Genomic DNA, 17,289 nt, shown 5'->3' with positions numbered 1-17,289 from the left:
TTCCTCACTTTCATGCGCACACGTTTATCAATGTTTTCAACCACGGGGGGGGGGGGACTATGGGACTAACAGGAGAATTTGACATTTTTTTCCTAGCCATGTCAAATCCCCCACTCTCGGACTATAAAATAATGTCAAACACCCAGGGATCGGTGAATACAGACTGATGCACTGGCTACATGTGAATGATGAAAGCGAGACAGTTTGTCTCTCAAGGCTTTCTATGGGGGATGATGTTCTCTACATTGCTGTGTACAATTGTACACTACACCAGGGCATGTGATATTGTGATTTGAAAATGGTTGGCGAGCTGAAAATCACTTCTGAAATTAGCCAACAGGAGTGGTAGAAGAGTGAGTGAATAGCTTAGTACCCTGAAAACAGTCACGAGAAAGGGGAGTGTATGAATAATTTTCTATGCAAACATTGATCACTACGTCTTTTTTATTGTAATGTAAAACAGAAGGGAGAAAATACCTGGTATGTATTTTGATATGACGTATGGATTACTTTATTTTCAAAAAATAAATATGCTTAAATGTGGCCTCTGTTGCATTCATGAAGAAACAGATGAAGTTATACTTTTAATTAAAAGGACAAGTATCGTAACTTTTTCTCGATTATAGAAATTGCAGACAATATGAATGGCACACGTCGCCACTCATGGAAATGAATGCATTTTTTCTGATCGAAAAGTTTTGCCTTAGCGATTGCTGGGTCTCATCGCCCTTTAAAAGTTTAAAGTTATTAAAATGACTCTGAAAAGTTTGACAGACACTCTATAGGCCCTACTGCTGCAAACCACTATCATTTAATCAGTTAATCAATTAATGATACCGTAAAATCTTAAAAGACGTCATTTTTTGCGACATTTAGGCCTACAGCCCAGGGTGACGGTGAGTTTTGCATGCCTGTCGTAAAACGATATACATCGAAACAATTTGAAGCCCCTCAGTCTCTGAGAGTATACGAGACGGATCGTGCAACTCGACAAAACTGTTATGAAAATGCCGCTTTGTTTTATAGAGTGTAAACTTGTTATCACGTCGATATATCGTGGTATCAGTCGCCGCCTTGTGAAAGACCAACGAGTAAGCAGGATGTTCTAGCGATCCATAAAAAAATGCAGCGAAATGTGAATTTGACTGTCGACTGCAGGTAGCACAATTGGGCTATTGTGTAACATCTAGTCCTTGTATTGGGTGTAGTTCAAAACCATAGAGGTTAAAAAATATCTCCATCTTCAAAACCAAATATGTTTAGTCAACAGCACTTTTCTCGTTGTAGGTTTTTGTCTTAAACTCATCTATGAACTGTTTATGTTTTGAACGCTTCAATGGAAAATCAAAGCAAAGAAAACGGAGTCAGTTTGATAAAATGAAGGGCTGTATTATGTACATTTGTATACATGTACAGTCCGAACACTTAAAGTGTGGAACTAGTGAAGGGATACTGGATTTTGTTGTCATATGACACAGATATGCTAACATTACCATGGTTACACTCACTAGACGAGTATTATTATAATATTGTGCCACATTGTTGCACCAAAATCAATCCATTCTATTGCTAGAATCTGCATGCACGGGCATAATTCATACTGATCTGAATGTAATCAGTTGCACCGTGCTATGCGCGTCGATTGGAGGGATTAGACTCTTCGTAAATGCAAAAAGTCGCAAGACAAAAATTACTATGTTGTGACATTGTCGACCCCCCGGGGTCTGGCGTAGGCCCTACTATCATATAGAGATCGAATTCCTCACCATCAGGACACGAAGTGCGATCAATATCCCCTGTTGCCCCGCACTCCCACGGTGAAAAACATTGATAGGTGCATGGCATTCAAGTCTGAATCAAATGATTCAGAGTCAGTCATCATCTGCATCTGTTACAGGTCTTGACGGAAAAATTTTCATCATATTCCAAATTTCAGTCGGTCATAAGGATCGACATATGTTGCAAAAAACTTTCGGCCCGACGAGAAATCTGTCGGTCTCGGACCGTCGGACCGACGTTAATTTCGCACACTGCCACCATCTCCTGTGTTAACTCCATTGGGAAAAATTAAATTTTGGATTTTCGAAAAACTAAGACGGTAGAAGTTTTTCTTTCTCCAAGAGCTTTAAAATGAGCCCCTTCGAGTGGTAGATCAGACAAGAATTGTAGAAATTTGAGAGTCCAACTATCTGTCCCCGAGGCGCGTTCTACTACCTTAACGAGAACAGCAAAGAACAAGCAAAGGTGGAAACGTCGCATACGATTTTAATCAGATTGGTGTAGTTTGTGCCATGTCGGTGCACAAACACATGATGAGACAGACAGAAGCCTTGAGAAGACTAGCTCTGTGGTGGAAGGCCTACAGCCTGCAAGACACAGTCCTGCCACGCAGAGCCATTGTCATGCGGTGGTCATGTGCTTTGGTTGAATAAGACTGTCGACAGTCCGTTGTGCGTTCTTTGCCAAAAATACCGACGTAACCACTGTGCTGTAGAGTGTGCTTGTCCCCATAAAAGTGAGAAAAAGGCTCGAAAGCGTGCCGAATGTTTGTGTCTAACGAAACATTCCAACTGCGGGACAAAATGGCACAAACGGCTATGGTCAGGCTAGAGCTGCATGTCGACATTGATGTCTGACGACAGGGTTCGGTAACATGACAGGAAACTTTTTCGGAAATCATGAAATTACCTAGAATGCGCCTCGGGGATAGATATTCGGACTTTCAAACAATTACAATTCATTCCTAACCTACCACTTATGGGGGTTCATTTTAAAGCTTTTGGTTTAATAAAACTGTTCACTTGCTTAGTTTTTCGAAAATCGAAAATTTTATTTATATCCATGGAGTTAACACAGTGATGGTGGCCATTTTGAATTTCAAATCTTGGGTTAATTTGTGTCTCAAGTACCAAAATTTGCATGGTGACCCCCAATTGTTATTCTTGATGTTGAAAGACAATGGTTGAAAGATTCCCTGAGAAAAGCTTGAGCAAAAATTTAAGTCTTTCACTTTCGAGGCGCATACTACCTCAGGCCTAATTAATAAATAAATCGTTTGCATCTTTCCGACCGACAGATCTAGATATCGCGACCGTTCGAACTCAGATACGATAGTTGTCTGTGCAATGATTCATATTGTAACTACTCAACTATTTGTGTGACCATGGTGTGAGAATGCGATCGCGTGTTCTGCGGTCGTCATAGATGTTTTGACCTAGTCCATTAGTAAGTACGTCATCAGGCCTAGTACGCTATGACGTCAAGCTTCACACATCCTTTACCTGAAACTTTGCCGAACTTATTTAAGACACGACTTCTAAATCAGAGCTTAGTTCAAGGTGTCGATGACGTATTTGTTCAATGATGTGTGTAACAGTCGTGAATCGGTTGATGACGGTGAATCCACGGAATCTATAGAGGAAGACCGCTCTGTACAAAATTGAACCTTCAGAGCGTGAAACGATGACAATAATCTACATTCCTTTTATCACTCACTTAAAATTGTCTCAAACACTGGCATATGACAAACCTTTCCGTATTACTCACGTAACTCAGTGTTGCTACCGTGGAAACATCCCTCAGTACGTACTTGTCGTGGCTTCGCGACAACGCGTTCTCTCGAGACCAAGTTTTGTTCGAGTTGCCATGGGAATGTCAACAGACTTTAGAACTTGTAATCTCACCTCTCTTCACGTTCACGTTAGACTAGAATAAGTTTCAGGCGCGCACGCGTGCGGTCATTAAAAAAATTACGTCAATTTATATCAGCGTATCAAACTTAAAGCAAATTTCGAGATTAAGTTTTGCTTCTGTGCTACCTTTTGTGAATAAGACAATTTCTTATGTGTGACACGATCTGCAGTTATTCGAGTAAGTTTTGGGGAGACGGCAGGCACTTTTACGAACGCAGAATAGGCCTACAACAAAAATATGAGTAGGTAGCGATTCTAGCATAGCTGCATATTTACAACCATGTTAGCTTTATCATGTGACGAAAAAAATTACTGGAAGTATACTATAAGGTTATTACGAAAATACCGCAAAGAATGGAGGAGGACATTCGCGCACGGCGATGCACGGCGACATGTGCGGACTACATTCTTTGCGGTATTTACGTATAATAACTTTATTATTACATTCGTGACTGACGTCAAATGGGCCTTGTATCGACCGTTTTCCTGCAATGTCAACGGTTTTTCTTCCGATTTATGACGCAAGTGTAGAATGCTATCTTGCACGCGCTTCTGTCTACATAACTTGTACAGCGCGCGAGATACATGCCTGCAATTGTTCTACTCCGGAATAAAAAGGACGCGATGCGTACGCCGTTCTACATATACTCAGTACGCCCATATAATCACGTGATGCCGGTACAAACAAACCCACATGTGTACTGAACGCGTATGGAAATACACGTACGTCTGTGCGCGTTTGCGCACATGGCTTTGTTTGTACCGTGGTCGATTCGAATTCCGGGTTTGGCCTATGTCCAATGGGTCTCTTGAAACCGTTCAACAGTGAATGTGCACGGGCACTGGAGGAGCCCTTGAAACGGCAAATGTTGGGGAACGGGCTTTAGTCTCTGAATCATGCATACAGCTTCGTCTGTACTAACTTTCGGTACATTCAGCCCATTCATTTCCTTTAATACAACCTATTAGGCCTATGCGCTCACTGAAACGAGACAAACTTAATAAAGTCATTTGGTTACATATGACTAAATTGGATATAATCATGCGACTGTGTCAAAATCCCTTTTCTCAGAAGCCAAACATTTGATATGTAATCTATCAACTTAAAAACTTTCCTTCAGTCCAAATCAGTGAAGCTAATTTTTTTTATGTGGCATGATATGAAAAATGTCAAGCAAAATTGAGGCCAGACCTTAAAGTGTGCTTGAAAAGGCTCGGAGATGTACGCTTACCCAAATATAAAATCACAGAACTAAACATAAGTTCATTGAAATCCACATCAGGCCAATCTATAGGAAAATAAATTCTGACAACCTAGAGACTAAGTCGCCATGTCAGCATCAGGTCAAAAAATAAGCATCCATTCATCTTTCCAATACAAGTGTTTCGTGTCAAAAACCAAGCAAGCAAGACACTCGTTTACCTATCTCTTTCTATACCGTAACAAGTCTTTTATTCTAAACGAACTCGGAGAAATATACCTTTTTATTTTGTTTCACTCCACTTTTTTGTTGTCGGGAATGTAGACAGAACGATCACACACGCTTTGTTGAAAATCAAATATTATTTAATTCCTGTTTCTTGCTCATATCGATTCCGTCGAAATGCCCCTTTTTTACAGAACAGCACCGACGTGTTTTTACGAGATGGTGAGGCAGGACTCTTATGTTGGGTTCAAAAGACGTTTTGGATCATCCAATGATGACTGTATCTCGAGGGATACAGTTTCAGAAAAACGAACTAAAGTCTCACAATGGTATTAATTTTTTTCTTTATTAGCCTTTTATCGAAAAGCGTTGACAGTCATAAAAAGTATGGTATGTTCGTGCAGTCATGCGCTCGGGGAATTAACTAACCGTCTTTACAAAACGCTTTCCGTTCTTAAAGCACAGACTTTCAATTGCACATCCATGGCAACATTTAATTATAGGAATTCATTGACTTCAAACTACATTTCATTTGGACGATAAGTTTGATATGTAATAATAAAGGATACAGGTGCAAGATTTCTCATACTAAGTATAGGTTACAGTTCAACATGAACATGCTGACATTTATGCTAAGCACTCCCCAAGCTTCTTTACTCAAGTACATAATCCTATCCATACAATTTTCAGATTGGCAAAAATTTCATTCTGATTGCCTTTATTTTTACCTTTTTTACCTTTTTTTCTGATTCAATTTCAGTAGCGAGAAATGATCCACACGTAATAAATATCGCCTTGTGGAGTTTAAATGTTGTCGGCTGGGGGTGAGAGAATGAATGAGAGAGAGAGAGAGAGAGAGAGAGAGAGAGAGAGAGAGAGAGAGAGAGAGAGAGAGAGAGAGAGAGAGAGAGAGACAGACAGACAGACAGATACAGAGAGACAGAGAGAGACAGAGAGAGAGAGACAGAGACAGAGAGGGAGACAGACAGACAGACAAAGAGAGGAGAGCAGAGAGACAGAGACGAACATAGGCAGAGACAGTGAGACAGAGACAGACGTAGGATGACTCAAAAAAAAGAACAAAAGCAGAAAGCGTAAGGCTAGTCGACATCTTACATACCATTTACAAAATAAAAAAGACCTGATCGTTGGCGTCAGATTTGGCACGAACTGGCAATTTTATCGGACTTGGTCACCAATTTTATTGCTCTAGTTGGGGCATTAATCCACTAGATATGGTTGGTTGAAAACTACTCATTCGGCGGATGGGCAGCTTACCCATATAAACCAGGGTGATGCTCACTTGGTGCGAGGAAAAACCTCAGTGGAGTATCAATTTATTTTCTGAATTTCAAGTTGGGATTCCTTTTTCTAGGCTTCCAATAAATGAAATAAAAATCCGAGAAAATATCAAGAACGTTTTCCTGATTGCGACATGAGCAATGCACAGTCCACAGTTTTCCTCATTATAACCAATAGGAATAAAAGGACACGTCTCGCCCCTAATTAAATATGTTGATCAGCCCAGGAGCATGTAAAGGTGAGATGGACTAATATAGCTGCGCTTTTTTGAAAGCCGCCGAGGATTAGTTCAAGGGAGATCCTTTCGAGGCAACTGGGATTTCAATGCCACCCGTTGTCATTAAAGATTAAAACACGACGAAATGAGCTCACGAAAACCAGCCATAATTTCAACAATCATTGTATATCCCTCAACTTGTGTAGACCTCGTATATTTTGGACCTTTCTTGCATCTAATTAAGCGAACTGAATATACCGTGCTTGTCGCCGGAAAAGTAGGCGTTCTTTGCTACACCCGGATACTTTCACTGTGAAGTGAGCATGATAACCTTTTCACTACTGGGTTGGGGCGTGGCGCAGACTTTCAACTCAATGACATTTCTAGGAATGACATAGATAGGCCTTCAGGCGGGTCGGAGATGAATTCTGCAAATGTTACCTTTACTTTTTACCCGCGCTTGAGATTTAACCCAGATTTTATGAACCTGACGGGCAGCTGTTTCTTTTACAAAGAGAGACCGGTTATAAAACAGGAAAGGCCTTCTGGCGGGTCAGAATTCTACAAATGTCACCTTTACTTTTTTACCCGTGCTTGAGATTTTAACACAGTGACTGATTTTATGAACCTGACGAGCGGATGTTTATTTGGTAAGGAGAGGCCGGCTATCAAACAGGAAAGCGAACCTCGCCAAGACGTGTATGTAAACATAACCAATGAAGATATCGATGTACCGTTCTACTTCTTCCTTTTCCCTGCCATCTGGCCGGGTCCATTTTTAGCGAGATAAATGACGCATGCGTATCCACCTCAATGAAATTGACTAAATCTTTCTCCTCTGTTCATTCTGCACAAAACGCCATTAAGACAATCAACACATTGGAAATAGATTTACACGTTGTAAGTATAAAAGTGAAACTGAACACAAAATCCAGCTGTTTATTCTTTCACAAATATATTTTTATTGACATTTTTATCAAATCTATCATTGCTTTCGATTCTTGGTTAATAGTTCCGCCACAGCCCCGCCCTCCCCTCTATCGCACAGGCCCTCCATCACAGAATATTTACTATACTTTATAATCAAGATCCCAATTATTAGGGACACGATTTTAATAAGCGCCTGTGTTTTTTTTATATACCAATCGACACCATAAAGTCTAATGACTTGTCGGTGGCGAATGGATGAGGCTCGATTTTCGTATTTTTATAGAGACGTTCAGACGAGCTGATCACAAGCGCTGAGTACCATGACCGATAAATGGTGATCAAAAAATGCTGAAATTTGACATTAAAGTGTCATCGGGTTTCCGATTACGGAAAATGAAGCACCTGAGATTTATAACGATTTTCCATTAGTTTTTCATTTTCTTCGCCCTTCAGCCATTCACTCGCTAAAATTATGACTAACCACACACAGAGTACCAACTTACATGTCGTATTTCCCAGGGATTTACAGCTACTTCCTGTGTGGCTGATTAAGTAACCGTCCTGGGCAACGAATTCATTTCTTATTAGGAGACAAGAGGTGGCAAAAATGTAGCATCGTCTTAATCGGGCAGAATGGCCAGGTCTTTTCGACATTTCGTGTGTCGCTCTTCTATTAATTGACTGTACAGCCGTCCAAAGTTTGCAATGCGATACTGATAGAAATTTCAAGCACGTTGTATATATAACAGGCCTGTCATGGTGGGACTGCGATGACCTGGCCATGGTACGGTGTGGTTTGTGTATGTAAAGGCCGGCCGTGGTTCATGGCTATAGCATTGTCACTTATTGTGTGCTCCAAGAGGATAAGAGGTTATCGCCCATAGCCTTCGTAATCAACATCAATCCCTTCCACCAACGCCACTATTAGCATTATCACTGTCATCGCCGTCTACATCATTATCATCAACGCCGTCATCGTCGTCATCATCATCATCATCATCATCATCATCATCATCATCATCATCATCATCATCATCATCATCATCATCATCATCATCATCATCATCATCATCATCATCATCATCATCATCATCATCATCATCATCATCATCATCATCATCATCATCATCATCATCATCATCACCATCATCATCATCTTCTTCATCATCATCATCATCATCATCATCATCATCACCATCATCATCATCATCATCATCATCATCATCATCATCATCATCATCATCATCATCATCATCATCATCATCATCATCATCATCATCATCATCATCATCATCATCATCATCATCATCATCCCCTCTACCACCACCATCATCAAAATCAGTGACAGAATGATTCATATATTTATTCAGTAAACTGAAAAAAATTCTACCGTCCAAAACTGAAAGTTTTAGTGAAAGATCAGTCTAACAATTCAACAAATCACAAGTATAATTTCAATAAAGTTACATCATGTCAACTTGATTATATTCAAGCATATTTCGGGGTAAAAAGTAACCATTTAGTGGTAAAATAACTTGAGCGATAAAAGTGAACAACTGTCAATTTGACGAGACTCACGGAAATGATGAAGAATTCATTAGGTATAGCAGAGAATGATTAGACGGTTTCTAAAACGTAAACCAAACGTTTATTCAATTCGTAGCCTGGCTATAAACTGATCCAACTACGAGATAAAGCTAAACAGAAGTAACCTGTACCACATTCTTTGACGAGATTTACATGGTTTTTAGGGGCCTTCAAACGTTACCACTTAAGCATGGACACGCATTTCATTCACTCAGAAGTATTTAATGTGGACTTCGTGTCCTGTACATAGGTGAAAATGACATTATACAATGCATCCTTGAATAACGTTTGCTGAGAGGGATTTCTTTTTGTACGGCGGGAGATGGTAGGGTTTGAAATCATAGAAACCAAAGGAGTTACTTTTGTCACGAATCCGTCATTACGATCGAGTACCCTAAGGTTATTGAACAAAGTCCCTAGGAAAGAGGAGTGACTCTAATAAGAACGCTAAATGCCTGAAATGTCAATTGAACTCTGCAATTTATACATTAAATTTTTTGATGGTATAAACATATCTAGCAGTGAAATTATTCGTTCGATGAAGTGTATGTATCGCACTGGGGAGGGGGTCGAGGGGGTGGTGGAATGGGGAACGGGACGAAGTATATCGTTTTTAACCTCTATGTTGTTCTGACAGTCAGGGAGTGCAATGCTTTGACGTTACTCACGTCACCAAACGTTTGCTATGTTAAGATCTAGTCGGTAAAGTGTACTCTGCGTCACACCCTTTCACTTACAGTAGTTACTTTCTAGAGACCGTGTGAAACAACGTCATCAGTGACTTCACATGTACCCCCTAACTGTCTGGAATTTTATCCTTGTTTCAAACTTGAGGCATACTGACACGACATTGTTGAAAATGTTACTAAAATGCATTGCATTGATATGAGACTTGACGATAATTTACAACTCAAACAACACTAGAATGTCACCATGGTAACACGTAACTTATATCCAGGAAGACAACTTCTGTTTTTTTATTATTTAGCGGAAATCATGCAACAAGAATACGTGGTTCCGGGAAAAGAAAAACAGCAAAAAGAAATGTTGGTTTGAATGATAAGAGGGGATTGTCATCTAACGTTTCCACTTACGTGTGAGGTGGCATGTGCCTCGAAAGTGAAAGACTTAAACTATTGCCCAAAATTTTCCCCCAATGGAACTTTCAACCATCCTCTTACTAAATCAAGAATAACAATCAGAGGCCACCGTGAAAAGTTTGTAACTACAAAAAAAAATTACTTAACATTTGTCGTTACATGTATGTGAAATTAAAAATGGCCGCCATCCCTATGTTAACTCTATTGGGAAAAATAAAGTTTTCGATTTTCAAATGAAATTAAGACGATGATATTTTTCTTTTACTCCTGGACCTTTAAAATGAGCCCCCACAAGTAGTAGATCAGAAAAGAAATGTATACAGACTTGTGAGTCCGAATATATGTCCTGGAGGAGCATTCTACCTTAACGGCGAAGACCATATTCATTGAGTCCAAATCATTAAAATAACACCCTGGTTAATTTCCCTTGGTGACGTTTTTAAAGAAGGTGGCGGCAGCTTGACGCAAAATGTTGTAATTGAATTTTCTGTGGTACACTTTAACTTTCGACGCTATTCCGAGTTTACCAAAACATACTATTACTAAGATAAACTGACCAACTGATCTTTTTGGGAAATCCTCGCACTGCCTCGGGATGTATTGCATTGTCCATATGGTCCAACAGACTTGAAAATGTGACATGGGGTGAGATCGTCAAAATATCATTTTGTCATCATTGGGTTTATATTTGATTATTTCATAATAACATCGAGTCAGCTTATATATGAGTAACTTTTGTCCGAAAGCATAAAATAAGGTTTCAAATTGCTTGAGTTTTTCAAATAAAAGTCAAACACATGATCAAATAATGCGGCGTTGCACTCAAGTAATACTTTTTTCAAATCAATATTTCTCATCAAAATAGCTTGAAAACCCCTATGCTATCAATTTCAGAAGGCAGAGAAGTTTGGTACGGTAGCAGTAAGGTGAGAAGCTGAATGCTGTTATTACATACTAAGATTAACTTAAAGGTAAAAAACCTTGATATCATTTTATAAAAATTAATATCTAATCGGAAACTATACTTCATTTTGTCAACACAGTGCCTTTGTTCTGTCTACTCTCATTCTAATTTGACCAGAATGGAAAAAAAAACTTATATTAAAGGGACATTATCGCTATCTTTTGATCCTTTATCACCAATATTGTTGCAAACGAGCAGTTGCTGATGTTGTTCGACTTATTGAAAGATGTCTAAAAATGGTCGACCACAGACAACTTCCATCCCATCTTGCCTATTAGAAAAACCTCGGGTCAGGGGTTTTAGGTGGGCTACCACTTTTAGACATCTTTCAATAAGTCGAACAACATCAGCAACTGCTCGTTTGCTACAATATTTGTGAAAAAAGGGTCAAAAGATAGCGATGATGTTCCTTTAACCCTTTTCCTGCCAGACAGTATAAAGACTATTACTTCCCCATCAGCCAAGTCAGTAAAAAGCGGTATCGAGCCCAAACATGACGTATTTTCACCCGCTTGGCTTGCATATAGCATCTTTAGTCCACAAAAATCAAGTTTACAGTATTTATGTTTTCAACAGCCTTCAAATCTACAGTATTATGTTAAAATACACCATGTGGAATATGTTATGTTTCATTAATTTTAACCATCTTGACCTGATGGTGAAATATGGACTTGGCAGGAAAAGGGTTAAAATGGTGATTAACGACTGGATAAGCTAAGGTGAAATGAATATTATTTTCAATTGTTTTCTGACAAAGTTTGATCCGACATTGTGATTTATGATTTAGTAAGTTACTTGAGCCTACGAGTAGTTGTTGTGCTACAGTCTGAAGTTTTCTCCAAAGTCTTCGTGTCAGGCAGGAAAAAACCCAAACGGACTAATCGGTTAGCCCCTTGCACGTCACTTTATCGCCTGTGGCTATGAAAATCGTGATGAAAATCAAACGTCAATAGGGGCAGACATTCCATTAGCGATTCGCCGTCTGCTAGCACAGAGTGCAGATTTTGGTGTATGTTTTCGGAGACCAAAGTTAGTTTAACAAATACGTCATGAAAAACACCTGCCGTTATTCGGGAATAGTTGAGCATATTGATTCCCTGCCGACACATCCGGGGAGCTGTGGACTCGACGATTCTTTCAATGATTGGGGCGACCCATTGAAGACATTGGACACAACGACAGAGCCGCACGACATCGTCCTTTGTAATTCGGGAGGCGACCTCTGATTTTCGGCATCAGAAGTATCGCTAACACTGTCGAAAGTTACGCCTTTGATGTCGATGAAACTGTCGTATAGCTGCTGCAACATCACTAAGGAAAGCGCTCTCTTCTGCGACAACGACGTCTGGTCAGAGGCATCGCTGTTTGCGCCGTTGCGTCTGTCTGACCAAGTCGAGCAAGAACGTTGTAGCCTGCACGGAAGGGACACCGAGTCTGCCCCGGAGCGATAGTTGACTTCCTCTGGGCCGGGGGAGTTTGCGGCTTCGTTAAAGCTGCCGCCGTCCATGATGAAAGATTCTTCCGGCAGTTGTTGCAGAGAGACCCTGTAATGGTCGGATGGTGAGTCCATGGTGCCGTCGTCCGACTCACCAAGAGACATCAGGTCCAACAGCGGCAGTTCGTGTCTGTCTTCCGACTTGGATCTCGAGAGGGATGACTTTAGGCGTGAACGCGTACTTTGACTCAGGCGTCTTGCGCGGTTGCCTAGCGACGAGACGGAGAAGTGACTTTTCAGCGAATCGCGTCGCGAGCTCGACTGACTTACGCTGTCGCTGTTGTTGATCAAATCTGGCATGTTTGATGGACGACTCTCCGGCGAGTAACTTTCGCTACTTCTCATTCGCTTCTGTCGGCTCAACCGGCGAATTGAAAACGATGAAGACCTAGAAGACGACGACAGTGTCGACTGTCTCCTGACATAGTGCTTTGATCGCGTTTCGAACGGGATCTCCCAGCTTGATCGCTTCTCCGGCAACGTCAGCGTAGACGAGCACTGCCGTACCAATTTCCGTATAGGGGGATTTTTCTGCATTGGAAGTTCAGGAAGGACAGTCTGCACCACAACTTTCTCGGAGATCGTCATTATTTGTTGCTTGTTGTCGGCATTCACGCCATAGGGCAGACCCATCGCTGAAGCCGACCGTCGGGCGTCGGTGTCCTTTTCAGGGAAACTGCAGCAACAGAGGCAGGTGGTCTTGAGCACTCCCAACGTCACTGGGTGGTACTCTTTCAAATACTCGTAGAAATCGTGACGAAGCTGTTTGTTCAGAAAGCCGTACGCGATCGGATTTATGGCGCTGTTTATGTAAAGTAACCAAATCGACAGGACCCCAAAGATTGACGCAGTTCTACCACTTGCAAGACTTGCCATCAAAGTCACAACGCTGAACGGTGCGAGTAGGATGAACACCTTTGCCAAGATTGCAAATATCACACCCCGTGCCTTCATATGCAAAATCACTTTCCTTGGGCGCATCTGCACTTGCCTTTTCTCGGGCTCAGCGCCGGCGTTGTTGCTTCCCACGATGACGACGGTGTTGTGTTTAGAGAGCGAAAACAGCAGCCATAAGTAACAGACTGCCATGGTGACCACGGGGAAGAATGCGCCTACCACGACCAATGTGGTCATCATGACAGTGCCACCACCGCCAGTGGGAGTATCGATATCACATACCGATAGGTAGTTGTACATACTGTATCTCGTTTCTGCGTGAAAGACAAAAGGAATAATATTTAAAAAATTGGCATCAACATAACTGTCCAATATACGCAAGAAATTCTGCATTCGTAATAAAGGCCTTCTTGGGGATTTAAGATACACTAAATTCGGGTTCAATACTCGACATAAATGCAACGAAATGAACCCAAATCAAGTGTATACTATAGCCGCCTACGAAGGGGATTAACGCTTTCATATGCTTTTATGTTATCAACATTTGTGTTCATCACATTAAAAAAGTGTCTCCTCCATAGTTTTAATAGTTTTAGCACCAGAAATAGGAGAAAGTAGAATCAAATATTCAGTGATCGTCGTCGGACAGAATTCAACGCCCGGGACCGAGCATTGTTGAAGGAAGCAGCACGCACACTTTGCCGTGGCTGGAAATGTGCAGCAACTAGGAAGGTTAAATCTAAGCAGTAGATTTGACATTATTCACAGCAACTTAAGGGGTCTAAAGCTAGAGTGACCGAGTGGTGAATTTTTTTGAAATAATTCAACAGGAACAAGGAGTTTCAGCTAACCAATTTGCATAAAAGCTTCCGAGAGGTTGGTGACACTGGTAAAAAAACGTAAAGTCGCTAATTTTAACTTACGTCAGTGTTACATAGAATGGAGAAGTTCAGTTTTACACTTGTCACTCTAACTACGTGGTGGAGAATCCTGTCTAAATTGCATAGAATAGCTTGAAAAATGGAGGATTCCTCCCGAACAATTACATAGAAACGGTCGATTAATACTACTTATAATCATAGCTAGTGGACAGGTAGCGAAAAGTTAAAACTCTGAGAACGATACCTTGAACATCATGACATTGCCATCTTATAATGAAAATCTAGAGTGGTGCTATCACAAGTTGAGCCAGCTTCAGTTATTGAAAGCATTATGACCCAGACCGGTATCTTTGAGTCAACTCATTGTCTCTGAGGCGCGACCGTGATAGATGTGGGAATCCTTACCTTTTACAAGTATGGGAAGAAGACCAAAAAGTAGCCCCGATGTCCACAAACAAAGCAGCATCTTCAGCACCCTGGGACGCCGTATATTATTGCGAAATCCGTAGGGACAGGCAACGGCCATCTGCCGCATGACTGCGATCGATGCTTCGGAGAAGAGCGATAAGAACAGGCAGGTGTAGCGCAAACAGCCTGGAGGAAGATACATAAAGTGTATGACAGAGACACAGAAAAAGTACTACAATTAAGAATTGCAGAAATACACAAGCCGTACATACACACTTCAACCCTTTGAGTACTGTAATTTTTTCTCACAAAAATTTTAGTGAAATATTTTACCAATTTGTATGAATTTTTCTGTGTCTTTTTATAATTTTGGACCAAACGGACATCACATTTCATTGGCTAAAGTTTTTTATCAAAATTTTGGCAGAAATCTGAAAAAAAATCCACTTGTGTTTATTTTATAAACGTGACAAAATTGACATTTGCGCTCAAAAGGTCAATGTGGAAAGCAAAAAATCTAATAGAAATCGGAATAATCTGTTTGACTTTTGTGAAAGTTAAGTCCAATGCAACTTTTGTCGTGCGTGTCCATTGCAAATTTTAAGACCGTAAAAATACTGCAATTATACGGTGTCGCTCAAATTTGATCAGAATTGGTACATACCAAAGATCAACAATAAGTGTTATTTCTATCTGTTCAGTGCAGGAAAATTATACGTTGACGTATGACAATTTCTGCACAGTACAACCAGAAAAACCACAAGAAATATTTAAACCAGAAAATTAAGAATGACAACAGTAAATAAGGTCTGAAACTTTAGGTACTGAAGGTCAACTTTAGCAACATGCATAGCAGAGAATCTTTCTACCATGGATGTACAAAAATAGACATCCATATGGTTTCAGCAGATCATGTTAATATGTCACAGTTCATAAACAATGACGAAAATGATCAATTAGCTGTTTCAGTTACTGCTACCACTCCCAAACATAATAGGTACCCTGCATACAAATAGGTTAAAGGTCCAAATCCTCTTATTCAGATGTGTGGGCTGATTCAGTTCACTGCCACCACTTCTGCACACTTGCAGTATTTCCCTTTTTCGTACCTCATTTGCATATTTTTGACACCGATGTGTTCATTTGAACCATTCACATCTCAACCCCTACATCTACCTGTACACCAAATACTGAGACGGTAGCTTGGCGGTATGGGAGCCTTTGTGTGTGACGGATATACATCCGCACATACCCACAAATATACAGACATACAGACATGCAAATCAGATGCAAATGAACTGATTCAGCTTATACGATAACCTCACATTGGTATACCAAATGTGAGCTAAAAACTGGCATTGATTTGCGAATTAGTAGCTTACGGGGACCGGTATTAAAATCGGTTTTTAGCGAGACAGAATTAGGATAACACAGTGTAACATCATGTTCATCGCTTTATGTAGATATTATCGTAACTTATCAAAGACACAGACAAGGTGTGTGTCAAAGATAGGACAGACAGATAGGAAAGCTACGCAGCTGCAAAAGAATGCCAACAGGCAAGTATACAGACAGACAGACAGACAGACAGACAGACAGGCAGTCAGGCAGGCATAACAGATAGCGTGAACACTCAATGCAGAGCACAGGGTCGGACGAACACTACATTGATTTATCAATTACGGAAAATGTATTAGGTATTTAATATTTCATAACATTAGCTTGATTGTGACAGTGCTTGCCTATAGCTACCCATTCACTGTCTCCGCATTAGTGTTTCATCGGAAACAGTCCATATCTATTAACTGCCCATCCAAATTTCCCACATCAGTTACGCCAATCAGGAAAATAATGCTCCGCGTGACTCTTAACAATAACTGATGGCGGCGATTAGGACGGCAATAAGTATAGTTACATGTATTTGTTTGCCATAGGAACTGTCGCCATAGACACACACTGACACAGTTCAAGCTTTTGCAGAAATGTTTAACCTCTTCTCTAATAATATTTAGTGCTCGCTGGTCGCTTTGTGCAGAGCAAGAGCGACGGTATCTGGAAGTTTTAGTAAAAGACAGGCACGCAAAAAATGAATCTACAATGGTGTGGATGAAGATTCTAGAGTTGCGACAGGGTCATGGACAACGACAATAGGGGAGTGATGATTGAAATTCTTTCTAGTTAAGCTCAAATTGAAACATAATCCGCACTGCATTTCCAGGCGCTCAATTTCGTGTAACGTCTACGGAGAGCGAAACACTCGCACGTGTGGAGTAAACGAACGCGCTTCGCCTCTCATGCGCATGCTCCAGTTACCAGTCATTTTAGTGATTCTCAAGAGAAACGGACACGTCTATTCTAACCTTCTCCTCTCTTTCTGATAACGTTTGAA

At 40.6% G+C, this 17,289-nt stretch overlaps 1 protein-coding gene across 1 annotated transcript in view; it reads right to left on the bottom strand.

Annotated features, from left to right (window-relative positions):
* Positions 1-8,960: 8,960 nt before the first annotated feature.
* Positions 8,961-17,289, bottom strand: part of LOC139145048 (uncharacterized) — a 33,398-nt gene continuing 25,069 nt past the window's right edge. Inside the window, exons 2-3 of the mRNA XM_070715975.1 lie at positions 14,898-15,086; positions 8,961-13,925 (exon numbers count right to left, since the gene is read on the bottom strand). Coding sequence (XP_070572076.1) covers positions 12,286-13,925; positions 14,898-15,086 — 1,829 coding nt within the window. The 3' untranslated portion in view covers positions 8,961-12,285. The remainder of the gene's footprint in view (positions 13,926-14,897; positions 15,087-17,289) is intronic.

The sequence above is a fragment of the Ptychodera flava genome, chromosome 12 (genome assembly GCF_041260155.1).
Source record: "Ptychodera flava strain L36383 chromosome 12, AS_Pfla_20210202, whole genome shotgun sequence".
Taxonomy (NCBI): Eukaryota; Metazoa; Hemichordata; class Enteropneusta; family Ptychoderidae; genus Ptychodera; species Ptychodera flava.
The sequence above is the reverse complement of the archived record's forward strand: the minus strand, read 5'-3'. Positions and strand labels throughout refer to the sequence as shown.